This window comes from Numida meleagris, chromosome 7 (assembly GCF_002078875.1).
Source record: "Numida meleagris isolate 19003 breed g44 Domestic line chromosome 7, NumMel1.0, whole genome shotgun sequence".
NCBI lineage: Eukaryota > Metazoa > Chordata > Aves > Galliformes > Numididae > Numida > Numida meleagris.
Window position 1 is genome coordinate 21,556,604 of NC_034415.1, and position 19,657 is coordinate 21,576,260.

General features: G+C 51.3%; 4 protein-coding genes across 6 annotated transcripts in view; 2 read left to right on the forward strand and 2 right to left on the reverse strand.

The window, feature by feature from the left end:
• The window catches only part of LRRC41 (leucine rich repeat containing 41), a 9,298-nt gene extending 5,765 nt beyond the window's left edge, over window positions 1–3,533 (reverse strand). Inside the window, exons 1-4 of one of the 3 annotated variants that reach the window (XM_021404594.1) lie at window positions 3,151–3,533; window positions 2,979–3,065; window positions 2,445–2,515; window positions 531–1,701 (exon numbers count right to left, since the gene is read on the reverse strand). In XM_021404594.1, coding sequence (XP_021260269.1) covers window positions 531–1,701; window positions 2,445–2,515; window positions 2,979–3,065; window positions 3,151–3,259 — 1,438 coding nt within the window. In that variant the 5' untranslated portion in view covers window positions 3,260–3,533. Of the gene's footprint in view, window positions 1–530; window positions 1,702–2,444; window positions 2,516–2,702; window positions 3,066–3,150 lie in introns of all 3 variants that reach the window. The other 2 variants (XM_021404596.1, XM_021404595.1) reach the window with 2 other exon arrangements.
• Window positions 3,549–5,075, forward strand: LOC110402480 (cytochrome b-c1 complex subunit 6, mitochondrial). Its single transcript, XM_021404599.1, has 4 exons — window positions 3,549–3,685; window positions 3,780–3,803; window positions 3,950–4,111; window positions 4,797–5,075. The coding sequence occupies exons 1-4, from the start codon at window positions 3,644–3,646 to the stop codon at window positions 4,827–4,829; spliced, it is 261 nt and encodes an 86-aa protein (XP_021260274.1). The 5' UTR covers window positions 3,549–3,643; the 3' UTR covers window positions 4,830–5,075.
• Window positions 5,987–9,483, forward strand: NSUN4 (NOP2/Sun RNA methyltransferase family member 4). Its single transcript, XM_021404597.1, has 6 exons — window positions 5,987–6,146; window positions 6,485–6,885; window positions 7,651–7,805; window positions 7,977–8,131; window positions 8,663–8,787; window positions 8,974–9,483. Exons 1-6 carry the CDS (start codon window positions 6,048–6,050, stop codon window positions 9,245–9,247), a joined length of 1,209 nt encoding a protein of 402 aa, XP_021260272.1. The 5' UTR covers window positions 5,987–6,047; the 3' UTR covers window positions 9,248–9,483.
• On the reverse strand, window positions 9,636–18,327 carry LOC110402481 (vitamin D3 hydroxylase-associated protein-like). The gene is made up of 15 exons (XM_021404600.1): window positions 17,586–18,327; window positions 16,687–16,800; window positions 16,464–16,607; window positions 15,526–15,659; window positions 14,933–15,139; window positions 14,506–14,546; window positions 14,030–14,154; window positions 13,511–13,636; window positions 13,152–13,249; window positions 12,909–13,008; window positions 12,356–12,399; window positions 11,885–11,924; window positions 11,256–11,364; window positions 10,919–11,064; window positions 9,636–10,822 (listed from the first exon to the last, which is right to left on the reverse strand). Exons 1-15 carry the CDS (start codon window positions 17,778–17,780, stop codon window positions 10,697–10,699), a joined length of 1,749 nt encoding a protein of 582 aa, XP_021260275.1. The 5' UTR covers window positions 17,781–18,327; the 3' UTR covers window positions 9,636–10,696.

The following is a 19,657-nucleotide window of genomic DNA, read 5'->3' on the forward strand; positions in this document are numbered from 1 at the left end:
TTCATTCTCTGCATATTACCACTGTCCATTATCAGTCATTCATCCTGTCACTCACCCAAATGGGTTTGTGCATCCACATGAAAAAATGCTCAGCAGATTCCTTTGAACATTCCTGTAAAGACCTGCAGGCTCAGGCCCTGACACAGCTCCCCACAAAGAAGGAGGTGCCAGTATCTGACCAGAGTTTGGCTTGTCACACGTTTTGTCTCTGGGCTACCCCATCTGTCCTTGTGATCCTGCTGGGCTTCCATCACATCTCCTTTCTCTACCTCTGATGTGCTATGTTTTTGCAGCTGCATGTTTTCATCTCAGCACCACTTCTCACATAAAGATTCCTCTCATATTCCTGACCGTCTTCTAGCTCTCAAGCAAGTCCTCACTCTCATTAAACATCTCTACTAATGCCATTGTCAAGATCAGGAACCAATACTCTTAAAACACTCATTCCAGTTAAAAAAAAAAAAAAAAAGTTAATCAGTAAGTCAGATCAAATCACAGCTGAAAGGAAACATCCTGCTCATACCACTAACCGTTGTAAGACAGAACCAGGTTTTCTAAAGACACCCAGGAACTAAGCAGGTTACTCAGAGTCCGACACGTGTCACCGGTCAAAGGAATGGAGAACAGTTCTAGCGTGGACACACTTCGGAAGCGGTGAGCAGCTTTTAGAGAAAAAATCCCAGTAGGTCCTCCTCTTCTTTTACAGCCAGCATGGCCACAGCATGGAGATCCCGTGGATGAACTAGTCCAGTTATCAGGGTTTTCTCCCTCTGTTATTGTGTTTTGGTCAACTGACACTGAGCTGTCCTCTCTAGCAACAGTAAAAACAAAATCATACAGGTCATCCAGGTCAGCGCAAAGTCCCCTGCTTCGTCTGAGGCAGCGGCGTTTCTTCCCTACCGTAGATTTCATCCGTCTACGTGACTTCCGAAGAGCGGAGCGGCAGGACAGCTGTTCTGAGAAGCAAGAAGAAGACCCTCCTTGTCTGCTTGTGTGGTCACAGGACACCTTGATGCTTGCCTCCTCGCATGCTTGGCTCTCCAAAGGACAACAATTCAGTCCAGAGAGGGCAGTGTTCTGGCCGGTGCCAGCCACCCATCCACTCACCTCTGCTTGCACATCAGCCTTCTCCAGAGCTCTGGGGGATTCCTTCTGGTGCTCACCATCGCTCCACTCCCTCTCACTGCAGCAGCCCCTCTCAGGTTGCTCTTGTGTTGACTTCTGGCTTTGGGTATTGCCCTCCTCTCTGCAAAGGCCACACGGGCTGCTATGATACGTAAGAGCATTTCCTGACCGCCAAAACCCGGCACTCATGCTCAAAATGAGAACAAGAAGAACTGTGTCAGGTACAGGCCAGGCACACATGGACACCTGGCTAACAGAGCCATGGTGAATCAGCCGGTGAAGGAGTAAAACCAGTGAACGCCTGATGGACTGGTCAGAGGAGAGGAGGTGCTGGAACTTCAGGATCCGCAGTGAGCCGGCCAGGTTCTCAAGCACTTTTTGGTTGTGCTCTGCAGCGAGCTCTACCGCGCCCTGCAGCATGTTGCACAGAGTAAGCTGGGTAACATGCGGTGAGCTGTGGAGCAGCGGTGAAAAATGATGGTCATTGAGACGCCAGTCAGAGGAAACATCCAAGACACCGTGAAGAACATTTGAGAAGAATGTTTCAAAGAACTTCTTCCTCCAGCAGGTTATATTCTGCAATTAAATCACCTCAGAGTCAACCAGGATAAAAACTACTTAACAGGATAATGAAAAGTCAGCCACCATCTTTCTCATTCTCTTCGAGTCAAATTATGACACAGGTAAATGCAGTGTCCAACAAAGCTACAGCTAGCACAGCAAAGACTACCTTCCTAATTCTCAACATCCTTCCTCTGCATATTTGTTCAAAAAACAGTGTTGCTCCCATTGTTATCTTTTCATCCTGCTTCTGGCCTAATTTATACATATTCAGTAGTTTGAAACCAAAGCTAAATCATGTTTCTGCCAACTAAAGAACACACCATCAGGAATTTTCTTCCACAGGTAAGCTGGGGACCATTCTTTTGTGATACGGAATTGATGGAGCTTCTGCAGTTTTCATATGTAAAACAATTCTTTCAAATTCCCTCTCTTCTGTGTTTCCTAACACATCAGCACAGTTTCTGCACACGTAGGTTTAACCACAGTACAAGATACTGTTTTTACCTTCTGCTCCCCTAAAAACTGCACCTGTAAAGACATAGTCTATTCTTTCAGCACACTTACTGTTGTGATCTCAAGGCTGTGTACAGTGTGTTTCCCACGATGAACTCTTATTTCCTAAAATTATTCTTAGGACCAGGGCTGTGCCTTGGTCCCAGACTTTACAGACACTTATAAGTAAGTGTCAGCAGCGCCCAGCAGCAGTGGCACGCTTGAGTAAAACCAGAACCTGGGCGTCAACGCAGTTTCCTCACCTCTGAGTTGGGGGGCCTGGTTTTCATCACGTCATCCCACAGCTTGCGCCAGATGGGCTGCGTGGACAGCCCTGAAAAAAGAAACCAGGTGCTCTCAGCCCTTCTTCCCCAGCTGGAAGTCCTGCCCAGTGCTCCCACTGATGTGGGCAGGCGACGGAAGGAGGGGGGATGTGGGGTCAGATTGGGACAAGGAATGTGTTCTAAATTCATTATTCAGAGTGCAATGAGGTAAAGGCTTAAGGTGAATAAAATTAATACCGAGTGCTCCCGACTGGAGTGTCCCTCCAAGGTGGGCTTCTCTCTCCAATTGAGTTGGCGTCCCTTCAGTTTGGGGTGCATCCCTCCCCTCCGGGGTTGGGGGGTGTGACCCTTCTAGGTTTGGGGTTACATACCTCCAAGTTTGGGGTTCCATCCCTCTGGGTTAGGAGGTGTACCCCCCCAAATTTGGGGGTGCATCCCTCACTGATCGGGGTTCCATCCCTCCGGGGTTAAGAGAACCCCCCAGGCCTGACCCCCGTCCTCCACCCTCCGCACCTGCTCTCCGCGCGGCGGGCTCGGCTCGCTCCAGACGGAACACGGAGAGCAGCGGCAGGAGCCCCCGCAGGAGGTGCCCGGGCAGCGCTGCGAAGAGCGAGAGGGAGACGGCGGCAGCGTGCGGGCAGGTCCCGCTCCCGCCACCCCGCGCCGCCGTCGCCCCGCGCCTTACCCCAGACGTCGGGCTCCAGGGCCGCCATGCTGCGGCTCACGGCCGCCGCGCTCAGCGCCTGCAGGCTGCGCGGCCCCTCCGCCGACATCGCCCCGCTCGGCGCCGCCATCTTGGGAGGGGCGAGCCGCGCCTCCCTACTTCCACCGCCATTGCGGGAGTGGGGGGGGAGAGCTGGCGGCCATCTTAGGAAGGTAGAATCAGGGATTCCGCTTTCTCACGTTAGGGCCAGGCAAGCCAGCATAGCGAGGGTGGGCCAGCAGAGAGAAATTCTGCAGTGCGGGCGAAAAACGCCCGGCTACAGCGTTATGATTTCCTGAGATAAGGGCGAACAGAAAGCCGGCAGTCATACTGAGGAGGTCAGGGGCGCGGCCATGTTGGGAGGGGAAGTGCTAAGGGCCGGAAGAGGTCAGGGAGCGCCGTTAGCACACTTCCGCTTCCGTAGCTAAGAGTGGCACTTCCGGTGGGTGACCCTTGTGAGTCCTCTCGCACCGCCATGGGGCTGCGCGACAGCGTCGTTCATGCCGGGGAGCCCGAGGTAAGCGGGGCCGGGCGAGGCGAGCGCACTGTGGGCTGGGACGAGGCCTGGTATCAGGGCGGCCGGTAACGGCTGTGCTTTGCTTTGTCCGCAGGAGGAAGAGGAGGAGGAGCTGGTGGTGAGTCGGGGAGCGGGGTGCGAGGGCCTGGGGACACGCGGTGAGCTCGGGCTGCGGGCCCTGGCTACCATCCGGGCCTTTAAAACGAAGAAATATGGGGTAAACCGCCGCCCCTCGGGGTCTCTGTGCTTGTGCCGCGCCCGCAGGACCCCCTCACCACGGTCAGGGAGCACTGTGAGCAGACGGAGAAGTGCGTGAAGGCCCGGGAGCGCCTGGAGCTGTGCGATGCGCGGGTGTCTTCTCGCTCCCACACGGAGGAGCAGTGCACAGAGGAGCTCTTCGACTTTCTTCATGCTCGGGACCACTGCGTAAGTGTAGCGCTGCTGTGTGTCACATCTCAACAGTGCTGGGAACTGGGAGGCCTTCGGCTGCATTCCTGAGCATGAAGGCAGTCCGAGTGTGAGACTGTTGCCAAGTCATGGCAGAAGATGCTCTTAAGAACCCTGAGCTTAATGCTTTTCTACAGTGCCCTGAAAGGAGGTTGTAGCGAGGTGGGGGTCAGCATCTTCTCCCAGATAGCTGCAATAGGATGAGAGATAATGGCCTTAAATTGTTCCAGGGGAGGTGCAGGTTGGGTACTAGGAAAAAATTCTTTACAGAAAGAGTGCTGGTGATGCGCTGGCACAGGCTGCACAGGGAGGTGGAGGGCTCACCGTCCCTGGAGGTGTTCCAGAACTGTAGGGATGTGGCACTGAGGGGCGTGGTCAGTGGCATGGTGGGAATGTGTTGGGGCTGGACTGATGATCTTAGAGGTCTTTTCCAACCTTAATGATTCTATGGTTTGCCTTTTTCAAAGTTGAAAGCTTTGTAAGAAATCTAGTTAGTTTGTTTCAATTAACTTGTTGCAAAAAAAATGAGGAGAGCAGAGGGTTGTAGGGCCATATGCATTGGTGGCCCAGAGAGCCAACAGGCTGATGGTAAAGCCATGATGGTTTCCAGCCCTTTTGTACTGGGAGAACTGTCAGTCACTAAGCACTTTGTCTCCTCTTTTAGGTTGCCCACAAACTCTTCAATAAGCTGAAGTGAATGCAGGAGTGATTGTCCATCTGCTTCCATAGTCCATCAGAAGAGCCTCGTTGGTTCCTGGGTTCGCAGAACTGCTTCTGCCTGTTTATTGCCAATGTGAAGTGCAAATGAAGTGGCTTCGTGGCAGTGGCTGAGCACCAGAATGTCACTGTGTCTGTTCTCATTGAAGATGTGCAGCTACACAAAAACCACATTGATGTTCTGTAATTTTCCATATTAAACATTCAAGGTTCCTGTGGAAATGCCCTCAGTTTGTTTCCTTGTCCTTGTGGTGCTCATCTGTACTGGTATGGGGTTATGATGAAAGTAGTGAGGATCAGAGCCCACCTCATCCATTTGTATATGGGAGAGACTTTTCCTCTCTTGTAGGAATGTCCTTGCTGTGCACCCTTGATGAGCAGTGCCTGGTGCCATCACACTGTTAAGAACTTGTCTGTTAGAGCATCAGAGACACTGCTGAACTCCATATAACTGATGTTGCTCGCTCAGTTGTGACTAAATCACTCCTTCCAAAGACGCTGCCCCCCAGAGGGAGTGAGCAGATGACCCTTTTCTAGGAGGCGGTATGGTTTCTATAACACACTTCACCCTTGTGAGCTATGAAATGAAGTCATTTCTGTTTAATGTGCCTTTGGGGGAAAGCCATCAGCTGCCCTTATTGTTAGTGGAGGTTGGAGGAGCCTCTGTTGCCACCTCTGCATTGTGGCCCAGAGCAGCTGTCCATGGGGTTGCAGGTGGGCATGGTGGTTGTGCCATCTGAGTCTGAGCGGTGCCTGAGCACCAGCCCCTTCTGCACCCTGGGGCTGTGGTGCTGTGAGGCTGAGTTTGTAAATCGTAGAACATCCAGAGACAGAAAGGACCCTCAGGGGTCATAAAGCGCAACCCATCAGTTCAGGCACTGCTCTTTTGCTTCAGGGCAGGAGGTTTAGTAGCAGGAATACTACAGAGTTATTTCCTTGGGCAGCAAATACTTTCTCAGCTCTTTCGCCGAGCAAAGTGGCACCTTATAGATGTGACTATTGTTAAAGCAGCAGTAGCAGCAATGCAATGCTTTTGCTGGCGGTTCTCAAGCGCAATCCCTAACGGCTCGAAATGGAGCTCTATTCGTGCAACTGTAAGGCCAATGATAGGCCGGCTCTCGTTACCACGTTCCCCTGGCAGCCGCGGACCCGGCTGGGAGCTCCGGTCCCGCCCCGGAAGGAGCAGCTGAGCGCGGCCATGGCGGCTCCGAGCGGGCGGGCGGCGGTGCTGCTGCGGAGAGGTCATGTGCCGGGGCTGGGCCCGGTGCCCCGGCGGTACCACTACAAGAAGAAGTGGGTGAGAACGGGGGGAGCTCCGCGCTTGTTTTTTTCCCCTCCGCTCCGTCATTCTCCTCGCTGCTCCTGTCTCCCATCGCACCTCCTTTTTCTGTCCGCATTTCATCCTCTCCCTCCCCCCCCCCCAGCTCTATTACTTCTGCACCCTTCTTCCCCTCCCCAGAACGGCCGTCGCGGTTCTCATTGCACCCTCCTGCACCCCTCACCCCTTTGTCCCAGGTTACACCCCATACACCTCTCCCTGTGCCCTCCTGCCTTTTCCCTCCTGCATGCCAGCCCCCAGCAGCTCTGGGTTTTGGGGTCACAACCCCTTCACCCCTTGGTTGTCTCTCTCCAAAGGCCACCACCGCCCCGCGCATCCCAGCCACACGCCTGGCGCTGCACCACTTCGACACCACGTACAGCCTGCAGCTGCAGGAGCGCTGGCCGGCCGTGCGCGCCGCGATGCTGTGCGAGCAGAAGTACGGCGCCCTGCTCAACAACTTCGCTTCTGCCGACCTCATTGCCCAGCAGCTGGAGCTGCTCAGCGCCACCGATTTCATTTCTGAAGCCTCCAGAAGGGCACAGTGTTGTCAGGAAGCTGTAGAAGTGGAGAGGAGGAAAACTTCCCTGGAGGGGTCTGGTGGAGATGGGACGATGGTACCAATGGAGACGTCACCGCTGCTTCGTGCCCCCGTCAGCACCAACATCAAGTGCTACACCTTCCCCAGAGGCAACATCTCGCGCTTCCGTCCTGCGTGGTGAGATGGTTCTCCTGCTTCCTTCACCCCGGTGCTAACCAGAGTGCAGGCACACTTGGCAAAAGAGGTTCTGTTTGTAAAAAACAAAACATTTTAGCTGACATTGAATGGTGCCAGCCTATACCCAGCCAAGTTTCTAGTAATGATTTATTGACCGCCCCATGCCTGGAAGTGCTCAAGGCTGGATTGGATGGGGCTCTTGGCCATCAGAGCTGGTGGAGCTGGATGGTCCATCTGTAAGGTCCCTTCCAATGCAGCCATGCTATGATTCCATGAGTCTATGTTTCTATGACTCTGTGACTGTTCCGGCTACAAACCAACATTGCCAGTTGTAATGCGATGGAAAGTACAGCCATAGTAGCAGGGTAGCACAATCCTAGCCTACAGAAAATGAGAACAAGCCCAAATACAACAATCATGGATACAGAAACAAAGGAAGAAAAACTACTTACTTTTGGAAGGCCTCAGGTAGGCAGAGACCTTCAGAGAGACACCGTCACCCCCAGTGCCAACCTTTAATGAGGTCTGGGAAGAGCTGGATCCTGGCTCCACCCCTCCCAATCACTCAGATGCATTGCATGCATCTGAGCTCCCCTGGGTTGGCCCTGCCTTCCTTCCAGGTGCTCAGTCTCTGTTTCAGGCCGTGACTTAGCATTTCTGCTACACCAGTGTCAGGCTGTCAGCACCAGCTCCTTTTGGCCATGCCCATTTTAGCCTCCAATTGTATTTTTTTCCTTGCTTTCTATATGCAATGGTGGTTTCCAGGCCAAACTCTCTTGGGATCCTCAGCTACTACCTCATGGATGCAGCATCCCTCCTGCCTGTTTTGGCCCTCAATGTGCAGCCGAATGACCTCGTCCTGGACCTCTGTGCAGCTCCGGGTGGCAAGACGCTGGCTCTGCTGCAGACTGGGGCTTGTGGTAAGCGAAGGGGTTGTTCCTCAGCCCCATTCTGTTAGTAAAGCTGGGATGGGAGAGAGTGCATGGCACATGGCGATGCCTGTTTGTTCATCTTTTCTTCTTATAGGAATTGGTGTGGTTTTTTTTCCAGAGTGAATTTCTCAGCATGCTGTTTCCCATCTCTCACCTCAGGGCATCTGGCAGCCAATGATGTTTCCGTTTCCCGAACAAAGAGGTTGTACCACATTCTCAATAGCTACATTCCTAAGGAAATCAGGGAGTCTGTGAGCATCACATCACACGATGGAAGGGACTGGGGGGAGCTGGAAGGTGGAACTTTTCATAAGGTGAGCAACTGGAAAGCAATGAAGGTAATCATAGAATCATAGAGTGGTTGGGTTAGAAGGGACCTTAAAGCCCATCCATCCCCACTCCCTGCTGTGGGCTGGGTCCCCCCACCAGCTCAGGCTGCCTGGGTCCCATCCAACCTGGCCCTAGGCACCTCCAGGAATGGGAGGTGGTGCTCTCTGGGCAGCTGTGCCAGCACCTCATGTCTAGTTTAGTTTCTTCCTGTTTCAGTGGAAGACAGCAGCTTACCTAGCAGTGTGATTGTATAGTTTTGCATAGCCTGATATGCTGAGGAAGAGATAAGACTAAGCCAGGTATAGAGTAATATTTCCTCTGTCTGTATGCTTCATCCAGGATCTGGTGAGTATGGGTATCCCGAGTCATACTTTAATCTGGTGGCATAAGCTAGGCAAGGTACAGAGAGCTGTGTTTATCTGTGTGGTGTGATGGAAGTACTGTGTGAGGTGGTGCTGGGGGATTTCTGGGACAGACCGGAGCCCAGAGCTGATGTGAGATCTCTGCTGCCGCAGGTCCTCGTGGATGTGCCTTGCACAACAGACAGGCACTCTGTCATGGAGGAGGAGAACAACATCTTCCACAAAATAAGAACCAAGGAACGTCAGATGTTGCCAATGCTGCAGCTGCAGCTGCTGATGTGAGTGAGCTTGAAGCTGTTTCATTGCTGTATGTATTAGTACTGAAACCTCTTACTTTACACATGCCTGGTCAAGAGCTCTCCCCACCCCATATGGGTTATGTGCTGGCTTCCTTATTACAGTGCTGTTGTCCCACGCTGTCCTCTTCCTCCTCTGGTGGTATGTTTGTTCCATCTTGCCTGTAGGGCTGGGATCCTTGCTGCCAAGCCAGAAGGAGAGGTGGTGTACTCCACGTGCTCCCTCTCTCAGCTGCAGAATGAACACGTGGTCGAGAGAGTGATAGACATCGCAGAAACCCAGTTCAACATCACTGTCCACGTTGAGGACCTGAGCCACTTCCGGACGCTCTTCAAGGATACGTTTTGTTTCTTCTCAGACTGCCGGCTGGGGGAGCTCGTTCTTCCTCACCTCACAGCCAATTTTGGGCCTATGTATTTCTGCAAGTTACGCCGAGTGTAAGGGATGGCAGATCTGGGCTTGGGGCAGTTCAGCTTTCCTTACTGTACATCTCTGGGCCATCACGTTTGGAACTGACGTTGTTTCCCCATTGCTGGCTATCATGAAATACCCTGAATGTCCAGGGAAAGCATATTTAAAGGATATTTATTTTTCTTTTTAAAATGTCTCAGGCTAAATTGTTTTCATCCTATGTGAACAGGTTCAGGATAATAAATACCAGCTAGGGATGGATCTCAGGCTTTCTCCAGGTCTGCATTGTCTGTCTCTGCTCTACCATGTGCTTTTAGAAAAAGCAACTTAAGATCCTGAAAGAAGAGGTTCTGAAGAATGTTCCTCTGCTGGGGTTGGAAATACACTTGTGATGCTTGAGATCTGCTGGTGGAAAGAGCTCAGTGCAGTAAGGAGGCAAGTGTTGCCATCTCCCACAGACAGGCAGAGAGGCTGAGGGGTGTGAGCGCTGCCATGCATGCTAGGTGCTGTGTAATGACCAGTGGGAAAATGTATGATTTTGAGTAATAGCTGCACTCATATGATTGTATCCATCAGTGGAGGGTTACTTGAGTTTGTAATAACATTTTTATTTTTGTGGGTAAAGTAGTGGTGGAGTAGTAGATAGACAGATGTATTCCATGCAGGGCTGTTAGCCCCATAGTTGCATCCTCTGCCAGCAAGAAAACACTGAGTTTTGGAATCCTTCTTCCTCAGCATTGCCCTGCTTCTTGCAAAAGGCTGCGTAGATGGAAATGGAAGTGACTGCCCATCCATACCCATCCTTTCAGGAGGGTGCAGTTCATGGATTGCTGATCATTTGAGCTCAGCATAAGCCAGTCCCTGCCCTCTGCATCACGTCTCTGACATGATGAGTGTTGGTGTGGCTGTGCAGCGTGCTTGTAGGGAATACTGCATAGTTGTTAATGCAGCAAAAGCGACTGGTTGTTTTCAGCCATGTCAGTGTACTGGTGCAAGGAGGGAGGAAAAGGGGAATGAGAAGCAGAGGAGTGGGGGACAGGTGACAGGTGAGCTGTGAAGCTGCAGTGTCCAGGTGGAGTCTTCAGGTATTATCATTTTTCTTCAAAGGAAGACTGATGCAGGCAAGATAGATTCCTTTTAACAGAGGAGTTTGGTGCTGTGAAGTCTGTATGATGAAGTGCTGCAGGTTTATGCTGTTGTTATTATCTCTGTCTCAGCTGCTGGGCTATTTAAAAGTGAGTCCAGCAGCATCTCAGCCAAGACAGTGGATTGGAAGGCAGACTTACAGCCCTTGCAATGGCTACTGAGGAAATGGCTGTGTCCTTTACAGGATCTGTGCTTGTCAGCAAGAAGAGGGGCAGGAAACAGCTTTTCCTTCTTCCTTCCCTCCTTGCTGTAATCTGTACCCTTCAGACTGCAAAAGGGAGAAGTGACGCAGAGCTGTCCCCTTCCCGCCCTACTGAGGTGGGACTGGAGGGGCTATGCTGCTCTCTTCGCTCGGCTGAGGGTCTCCACCTCCTTCATGAACCGGAGGCACAGCTCCTCCTGCCACGGCAAAGCCACACACTGCACGGCCACGGGCAGCCCCACGGCGCCTGCCACGGCCTGCAATGGGAACACAGGCAGTGAGGGGACGTTTAGGAGCTGCTGATTTCAGCGACACCGTCACTCTGAACATCCACCGCTTCCTGTGTCACATACCTGCTTCAGTGTCCGGTCCCAGTGGTCGTCGCAGCATCCTTGGTAAAGCTTCAGCTCTTCCTCATCAGCCTCCGTCACCACGCTGACAGGTACGACCCCGGCGGGGAAGTTGAGGACGTTGTACAGCATCGTGGAGGAGATGGCAGCTGAGAGAAGCAAAACAGACTACACACGTGGCCACAGCCTCAGGTTCCTTCAATTATATCCGTGTTCTTTGAAGGCCTTGAGAAGCAGCTGCTTCTTGGAGATGGGATTGCACAGGGCTGGTCATCCATGAGTCCCAGTCCTGTTACAAGACCGGGCCTCTCCCCTCCTGGGAAGGCCAAGGCTCACTTACAGAGGAGTTTCCCAGGGAACCCCGTGGTGAAGGCAGGCCCCAGCACAGGGCACAGCATGACATCCAGCTGGAGTTCCCTCCATTGGGCGATGAACTCAGAGCGGTACACCTGTGGGAGGAAAGGGGAGACGTGCCTGGAACATTTTAGTTTCTTTGGGGTATGCATGGTGGAGGAACCCTTGCAGAGTCACAGTGCTACCATGGCAGATAGAGATCACTACTGACCCAGTCCTAAAGTCCCGCCCCATGGAACCAGCTCTTGCAGTTTCTTAGTGCTGATATCTCCAAAGGGAGACCCACACTAAAATCCAGTGCGTAAGCATCTGCCTCCACAGCACGTGGCCAAAGTATGGACAGGAATTGGAGAGGTCGCTCCTTAGCTGGCCCTACTGCACTGGGACAACTGAGCATTGGCATTTGGGCATTGACCACTGTGTGGCCAGTGAAGTCCTGACTGGGTTGACCCAAAAATCCCAGCTATGCCATTCTCAGCTCTCTTTTGTGCCTTTCTTTCTGTCTTCTTCCCAGCACCCCACTGTCTTAAATACTGGCATCCCCACAATCCTGGAATTTGCCCTTAAGCCTCAATTCATAGCATGATGCTGAAGAGAAAAATCCTCAAAACGTACCTCTATTTGATGCTGATGATCCCACATCTCCTTCACTGACCTGCGAGTGGAAATCACAGCAACATTTTAAAGCTATTTTAAAGCATTTTGGTGAGGAAAGGGAAACTGCTTAAGTAATTCTCCAGGTTGATAAACCTCGGTGATTTTTAGCAATTACTTGAAGTAATGTATCTTGCCTAATTTCTCCAAAGTTTCCTTTGGCATTTGGCCATGCAGTTAAACAACAAATGTTTGGAAGTGATGGAAGATTTCTCTAGTGACCCTACCCGAGTCACCTAATCCTTTTGTTGTAACACTAGGGGCAGTGTAACACTAGAGGAGTGGGGAAACAAGCTCCTGAAATCCGAAGTGTCCAGGACAGGACAGCTCCTGCTGAACGTGGGTCAGAACCTGTCCTGAGCCCAGCGCCCTTCACCGCGCTGTGGACAGAGGAGAAGGTAAAGTTCATTTCCATAGACATTCCTGTCTTACCTCATGCCACTCAAGGCATGCAGATAGTCAGCCATGCGAGGAAACTGGAAAGGCAAAGGGTTGCTGTTAGGGATGTGAGGTGGGGTGCAGCACCTCGTGCCCTTCCAGCAAATGTCCACTGCTGTCCTGCCTCAGCCCTTGAGGATGCTGCACTGGGGATGAATGACACTGCTCATAAAATGCTCCACATGGCTCTTGTTTTGGATTGCTTCCAACTTAGGGATAGAGCTTCAAACATGAGTCCCCCTGCCACAGTATCCCAATGCACGAATCTGTAGGAAACCTGGCACCACAAGATCTGGCATTTGGAGAATCACTTGCTGTGGGCTCCGCACTATTCTTTTACAGCTGTGGGCTGATCTTGTTCTCATTTCTCTTTGCACTGAATAAACCCCAGCAGGATCTTAGAAAAGACCTTCCCAAATCACAGCACGTGCCTTGGCCTAAATTCCCAGTGTTTGTAGCTGGAGGTGTATACCTGTACCATCACACTGTCAAGGATCTCAAGGCTTGCTGACACCACTCTGCTTTGAGAAAGAAGCCAGGAACTCACCAGAGGTTTAAGAATCAGAGCCAGCAGCTTCTTCCCCAGCCTTGGGATCCTGCAGAAATTCACCTGGGGTTTTAAGCTTGGATCTACAATATTTCCTGTACTGAGAGATGACAAGAAGAGGGGATCATGCCAGAGAAGCTGTTGGCCCTTTCTCAGAAAGCTGAGTATCTCCTGTTTGGGGTGTGAGAAGAGCTAGTTTTGCCGTGAGCTGTGTTCATGGGCATGGGGAGTGCTTCTACTTACAACACATCCAACCAAGCACGCCCTCCATCAGCAAAAAATGTCTTCAAAAACAGCTCAGTCATGACATGGTGGATGTGAAGTGGAGAAAAGAGCACCAGCTGCATCAAAACATAAGATCATGTGGCAGCCAGAGGATGTGAATAATTTCCGTGGCCTGACTATGGCTATACTTGGAGGCCTCTGGAGTAGAAGCCTCCCTGGGCTCCTCACACTGCTGGGCAGCCCACTGCAGCCCTTTGCCATCCCAGCCACCTCCCCATGCAGTTATTCCTCCCCGGAATCTGGCTTCAGAAACTACAGCAGCAAGGAGCAATGCTGGGGACACTGTGAGGAGAAGAGTGTGGGTTAGTGGTGCTCACCTCGTGCCCAGCTGCCTGAAGAGCCTCCCTGGTTTCATGCACTGCCCTCTGCATGCAAGGAGGCAATGGGAAGTAACCATCCGTATCGTAGTATCCGATCCGCAGGGGAGCAGAGCTTGAATACACCTGGAGCAAAGGAGATACCAGTCTGGTGCTGCCTTCCTCCCAGCTCTATGCTGGGGTGTCTCAGTCTGATAAACCACGCTCCAAATGAAAGAGAAGAAATGATAAGTAGTTATCTTTGTTAGCCACTTTTTTTTTTCCTAATAATTATAAATTGTGCTCTCATAGAGATGATAGAATAGAATCATTAAAATTGTAAAAGATCTCTAAGATCATCCAGTCCCACTGTCAAAGTGCAGAACCCGCCACTTTGTCTTGTGGAACTTATGGAACTTCATCCCATAGGCCTCAGCCTATTGATCCAGCCTGTCCAGATTCCTACGAGTTACAGGTAACCAGTACTGTCAAGATAACTGGACCCTTGAAGCATGCAGGACCCTTGAGGACCAGACTCACCTCCTCATTGAAGGGGATGGGGGGCACGGTGGGATCCAGCTGGAACATCTCCTTGCAGAGCAGTGCCTTCATGCAGAGGGCCAGGCTGTCCACATCCCTTGCCATCGGCCCCAGCACACAAGGAACTGGCACAGGACGAGAGAAAATGTCTATAGTAAACAAAGGGGTGTACCAAGCACTGGTCCGCCATCATGCAAGGAAACACTGGGCAACGAGGTGGGATGTTCTAGATGGCCCCCACACAAATCTTAGCTGTCTCAGCCCTCCTCAGGGCTGGAGGATGACAGAAAATCTTAGAGATGACATAACTTCACTGAGGTGACCCCGGGGAGCAATGGCAATCTGCATCTGGGCTTCTTGAACCCAGATCAGAGTCCTACAAAGCAGACAGATACAAGCAAACCTCTGCCTCTACCACATTGTACTCTCCCTGCTCTTCACAGCACATAGAGAAAAACAATCTGAAATTCACATACCCGACACAATCCCATCGACTGGGCCACTAATTCCAGACAGACTGCAGGAAAAGAAAAAAAGTCTATTGTTATTTCAGTAACAGCAAAATACTCCCAACATGTCTGAATAGATCATTGGAGCCTTCAGTTCAGGACCTGAAACAGAATAAATCTGAGCTGGGTAAAACAGAAAACCTTGATCAAAATGATAATAAAAAAACCTAAACCCTAACAAATCTTTGTTTAACCAAAAATTGTTCAATTTTGGAGCTTTCAGAGATTTAAGGACTGAAACTCAGGTCTGAATTCCCATTCCTTCACCAAGGATACCCTACATGACCAGGCAGCAGATCCATCCATTTGCTGACCTCTCCCTGAACACGGCAAGTAGGTGAGTGTGAGCTAAGAACCTCCTAGCAGAGTGGGAAGGACAGACTGCAGCACCTACCTGAGCCTTTTGGCTGTGGGTTTGAGCCCACACAGCCCACAGAAGCTGCACGGAAGACGGATGCTACCACCGACATCCGAGCCGATGCCCAGGAGGGAGCCTCCCCCTGCAATCAGAGCTCCCTCTCCACCTGAGGAGCCCCCGGGGGTCTTCTGGTGGTTGAGGGGGTTCACTGTCTGGCCAAAAATGAGATTGCTGCAGTCATAGCTGGGGAGAAAACCAGCAGGTAGGCTGTCAGGAGCAGCCAAGCCCCTTGAGTTAGTTGCCTGTCCCTTGCAGTAGGCTTACATGGCAAAGCTAACCCCCCCTTCCACCCCATAAACCCTTCAGACATGGCTCGTTCCCAAGAAGCCACCTCCCCTGCACAAGTGCACTTGATTTCTGTTATGTCATGGTGGGTTTTTTTCCCCTTAATCTTACTGAAAAGCCATTTTCAGTTGAACTGAGATTGCTGGCAACAAATGGAAGGCAGATTTGTCGGGGAACATCTCAGGAGACAGGAAGAAGCTTGTCCCTAAAACCCGTGCCCCACAGTGTCCTACAGCCTGGGCTTCAGGTTCAGGAGAAGAGAGATTTCTAATGATGTATGTTACTTGAAGAGGGATTGTGGCACATTGGTCTTAGCGAATGGGATGGCCCCTTGTCTCTTCAGGACCTTGACTAGGACACTGTCCTCCTGCTCTGGAGTGCCAAGGAACTTCACGAGCCCACAGGTTGATAGATGCCCCTGCAGAAGGGAGAGGTGACAGTGGACAGTGTCAGCACAATTTCCCTGCTGCTTTGGAAGGAAGATCATAATCATAGAACCATAGACTGGTTGGGTTGGAAGGGACCTTAAAGCCTATCCAGTTCCCACCCCCTGCCATGGGCTGGTTGCCCCCACCAGATCAGGATGCCCAGGGCCCCATCCAGCCTGGCCTTGCGTATTTCCAGGGATGGAGCATCCACATCTTCTTTGAGCAGCTGTGCCAGGGCCTCAGCACCCTCTAAGTAAGATCTGGTGTCCCCTTTGGGGTGTACTAATCCACTCCCTTGCACGAAGGGCCAAGGATTCCCTCTCCTTCTATCATAAGCACAAGGCTGCCAAACACAGGGTTAAGGCTTCTTCTGAACCTACCCTTGGTCTTTTTCATGCTATTTCTCTCCCCTGACCTAGATGCAACACTGCAGGTACTCTTTGCTCACTTGCTCAGGATCAAACCCAGCATCCTGCTGTCCATGTGAAGCCACCACTGAATGTTCAGGGAGTGAATACAAGCCCTAGGCGACCACAGCATGGTCCTTTTTCTGTTATCCTTGGTGTTTGCGTCTTCTTTTGGGCTCAGAGTCCTCTTAACTGTGTTGGTAAATCAGCATGGAGCTGGTCACCTAACAAATCATCAGGACTCATAAGCAGCTCCTAACTGTCTGGGTTGCAGATGCAATGAGATGTGGGGCAACAGCCTTAGACCTAGCCAGGTTCCCATGTTCATCCACTTCATCACCCAGCCCAGCTCACGATGGGATGCTTCATGGGCACTAAGGGAAGCACCTTGTGGCCGATGTGATCCTTGATGCTGACAGGGATGCCGTAGAGAAGCCCTTTCTCCCTCTGCTGTTGTATTTCCTGGAGCTGCTCTTCACACTCTGGGATGAAATACTGCACACAGTTTGTCTGCTGGGTCACTTCCAGGGCCTTTGCCAGACAGATGGAGGAAGAGGTGGTAGTTAAGAGCATAAGTAATTTGCCCTTCATGCTGCGAATATGCACTCACCTTCTCTATGTAAGTGTAAAGGACAGTCCTGGGGGACAGGGACCCTTCCTGCAGCCTCGCAGCGAGTTCCAGCAGGGGCAGGGACAGGATGGCATCTGTCTTGTCACTGGAAACCTGCAACAGAAAGATGAAGAAGAAAGTTTTAAAAATACATATTCGTAGCTGGTATGGTTTATCTCCAGGTATATTACTGCTGTAAATGTTGAGTTGATTGAACCGGAACATATGGAGAAGTAAATAGGGCAGGGACAAAAGGGGGTTAGAAATGAGTACTGCAGAATTCAGGGCCACATCCACACTGGGTGGGTGGGTGCCAGTCTCATTCACACACTTGTCACCTTCTGGGTGAGTAAGTTGGGTCAAATCTAATGGGCAGTCTGAGGGGCCTCAGTTGCTTGCAACACTGGTGAAATTTCTTCTGAAGACTCTCCAAGAGCTACTCAGAACCCAGGTTTTACAGCCAAACATATAGAGGTGTGGACAGATGTGTTACCTTAGACTCAGGAAGAGTTTTTGCTTCTACCCACAAAGGAAAGAGATATTTCCATACCCCTAAAGATCTAGAGGATTTGGACCAGGTGATGATCAGCTTCATTGGTAATGATCTTCATTGGTCCAAATCCTCTAAATCTTCAAAGGCTTTGTCACCTTTGTCCCAAACCTCTTCTGAGTGTAATTCGCATCTCCCTGGCTGTAGATTTCCACTACATCTCATTCAGCTTCAGAAGAGCAGTGATCTCCCTTCCTCCCAGGGCAGCCTTTCCCCTTGCTGAAGGCTGCCAGCACATCTCCCCTGGGCTCCTTGTTATAAAAGCTATGGAGAGGTGAGCTAGGAGGAGGAGCTGAAGAACAAGAGCAGACACCCCACTGGGTCTCAGCTCCCCACAAGGATGGGTTACCTGCTCCCTGAACTGTTGGACAGCCTTTGCCATTTTCTTCACACCCTCATCCCGGGTCCTCCGAGCTGCTTCCATCTTCTTCTGGATGTGCCTTTTGCCCAGCCATTTCCAGACCACCACAGCTGCTGCTGAACCACAGAGAAGGGCAAGGGCAGCAGCAGGAGCCAGCTCTGTCTTTGGCAAGAGCTGTCTCATCACTTTGTGTGACTCTCTGGTCTCTGAGGGTGGGTTGAGAATGAGGAGCGAGACAGGGGTGGGAGTGCTTCCCAGCCTCCCCAGATCAGTTCCTCCTCCCAGCACCACTGTAGTGGCTCAGCATCTGGCTTATAAACCCAAAGCTGACCTCTGCAGAGGTGCCTTCACTGGGGCATGAAGTGGAGAATGATTGACCGAAAAGTGCAACAGGTTAAGCATGCAGAGCCAGTGAACCCTGGGATGTATTGGGTTTATGCAGGCTGTCTGCACTGCAGGATGTTCTGTGCTGGGGAGGAAGAGCTATGGGATCGGCTGAACAAAAGAAGCGAGGAAATAGCTTTGCTCCTGTTTCCTGCGTAGCCTAGGAAGACAATGGAAGAAGGGGAAAAAACAGTTTGAAAGCATAAGATTTCCCTGCACAGAGATGAGGATTGTATGAGAGGATGCACATCTGTGGGGTATTCACTCAGCCACCAAGCTCCTTAAGCCCATTCTACTCCCATAGTTGCCAAAGGCTGCTTCAGGAGCCCTATCAAAGAATCACAGAATCATTACAGTTGGAAAAAAACCACTAAGATCACCCAATCCCACCCCAACCCACCCCACAATGCCCACTGACCACATCCCTCAGTGCTACATCCCCACAGTTCTTCAACACCTCTAGGGATGGTGACCCCACCACCTCCCTAGGCAGCCTGTGCCAGTGCCTCACTGCTCTTTTGGAAAAGAAGTTTTTCCTAATATCCAACTTGAACTTCCCCTGGTGCAACTTGAGACCATTCCTTCTCATCCTGTGAGACAGCACTCGCCACTGCCACAATGTCTTCCTGCACCAGAAGAGGTGGGTCTGTGCCATGACAGAGCACACAGATATAATGGTAAATCCCACATGGTTGCAGCCCAGAAGCAAAATATTCCCAACAGACGTTGAAACAGCCAGTGGCTGAGGGTAGCACAGACCCTCATGCTCTGAGATGAAGGCAAGAACTCAGCAAACATCAGCCCCTGTGAAAAACATCATCTTTGGCATCCTCTAAGAAACAGCGTGGAGTGGACAGCAATTAACCAAGCAGTAACAAACTAAGCTGGTTATCTACCATGCTCCTTTTCAGTGGCATCCTTGCTTAGTAGGCATGGTGGTGATGGGCTGATGGTTGGACTGGATGATCTTAGCCGTCTTTTCCAACCTTAAAGGATTCTATGATTCTGTGAATACCCAAACCCTCTCCCAAACTCTAGGGATCTGTGCAAAGGCTTCCTAAGGAAGAGGTGTGCTCTTTGCACGTGGCAGCAACACAACCCCTGTGATGGGCTGAGCGGGTTATTCCCTGTGCTGGGAGGCATCAGAGCATTGGGTTCTCACATCCGTTCATGCGCTGGGTCCCGTGCTCTGATCCTGCCCTTTAGACGCTGCAAATGTTTAACAGAGACAAAGCCAGCTGTGTCCAAACCAACTTGGTGTTTCAAAGGGCAGTTTTATTAGCGAGAACAGCTGCACTTCCAGATGGCCGGATGCTGCTGAGGAAGCCCTTTTCCTATCAATGGACAAACGTTTTCACCTCCTTTGTAAACTGGAGGCATAGCTCTTCCGGCCATGGCAGCACCACAGCCTGCAGCGGGAACACATGCAGCAAAAAGTGACCGGAAAGGAGTGAGGGTTGAATCCATACAGAGGGATGGGATGGTTTCAAAATCCAAGCCTGTTTTGGGCCTTCTGAGTAGACCTTTGGGCTGCTGAGGCACTCCAAAAACCATATGAAATGAGAGTCCCTAACAAGCAGGGGAGCAGCTACACAGAGGCAGATAGGCTGAGCTTTGTGTGGATTCAAAGGCAAAAGGGAGCAAGTAATGCTCGGAAGACTGATGAGAAGGAGACC

What these genes read in the sequence shown, in the direction of transcription:
- LOC110402481 (XM_021404600.1), bottom strand. Translation starts at nt 17,780, where the DNA reads ATGAGACAGCTCTTGCCAAAGACAGAGCTGGCTCCTGCTGCTGCCCTT. An exon ending in GTTCCCTGGGAAACTCCTCT is followed by an intron (nt 11,065 to 11,255) that starts GTAAGTGAGCCT and finishes TGCTTCTCTCAG; the next exon opens with CTGCCATCTCCTCCACGATG. An exon ending in GGGACCGGACACTGAAGCAG is followed by an intron (nt 10,823 to 10,918) that starts GTATGTGACACA and finishes TTCCCATTGCAG; the next exon opens with GCCGTGGCAGGCGCCGTGGG.
- LOC110402480 (XM_021404599.1), top strand. Translation starts at nt 3,644, where the DNA reads ATGGGGCTGCGCGACAGCGTCGTTCATGCCGGGGAGCCCGAG. An exon ending in TTCATGCCGGGGAGCCCGAG is followed by an intron (nt 3,686 to 3,779) that starts GTAAGCGGGGCC and finishes CTTTGTCCGCAG; the next exon opens with GAGGAAGAGGAGGAGGAGCT. An exon ending in TTCATGCTCGGGACCACTGC is followed by an intron (nt 4,112 to 4,796) that starts GTAAGTGTAGCG and finishes CTCCTCTTTTAG; the next exon opens with GTTGCCCACAAACTCTTCAA.
- NSUN4 (XM_021404597.1), top strand. Translation starts at nt 6,048, where the DNA reads ATGGCGGCTCCGAGCGGGCGGGCGGCGGTGCTGCTGCGGAGAGGTCAT. An exon ending in AAGGTGGAACTTTTCATAAG is followed by an intron (nt 8,132 to 8,662) that starts GTGAGCAACTGG and finishes CTGCTGCCGCAG; the next exon opens with GTCCTCGTGGATGTGCCTTG. An exon ending in CTGCAGCTGCAGCTGCTGAT is followed by an intron (nt 8,788 to 8,973) that starts GTGAGTGAGCTT and finishes TCTTGCCTGTAG; the next exon opens with GGCTGGGATCCTTGCTGCCA.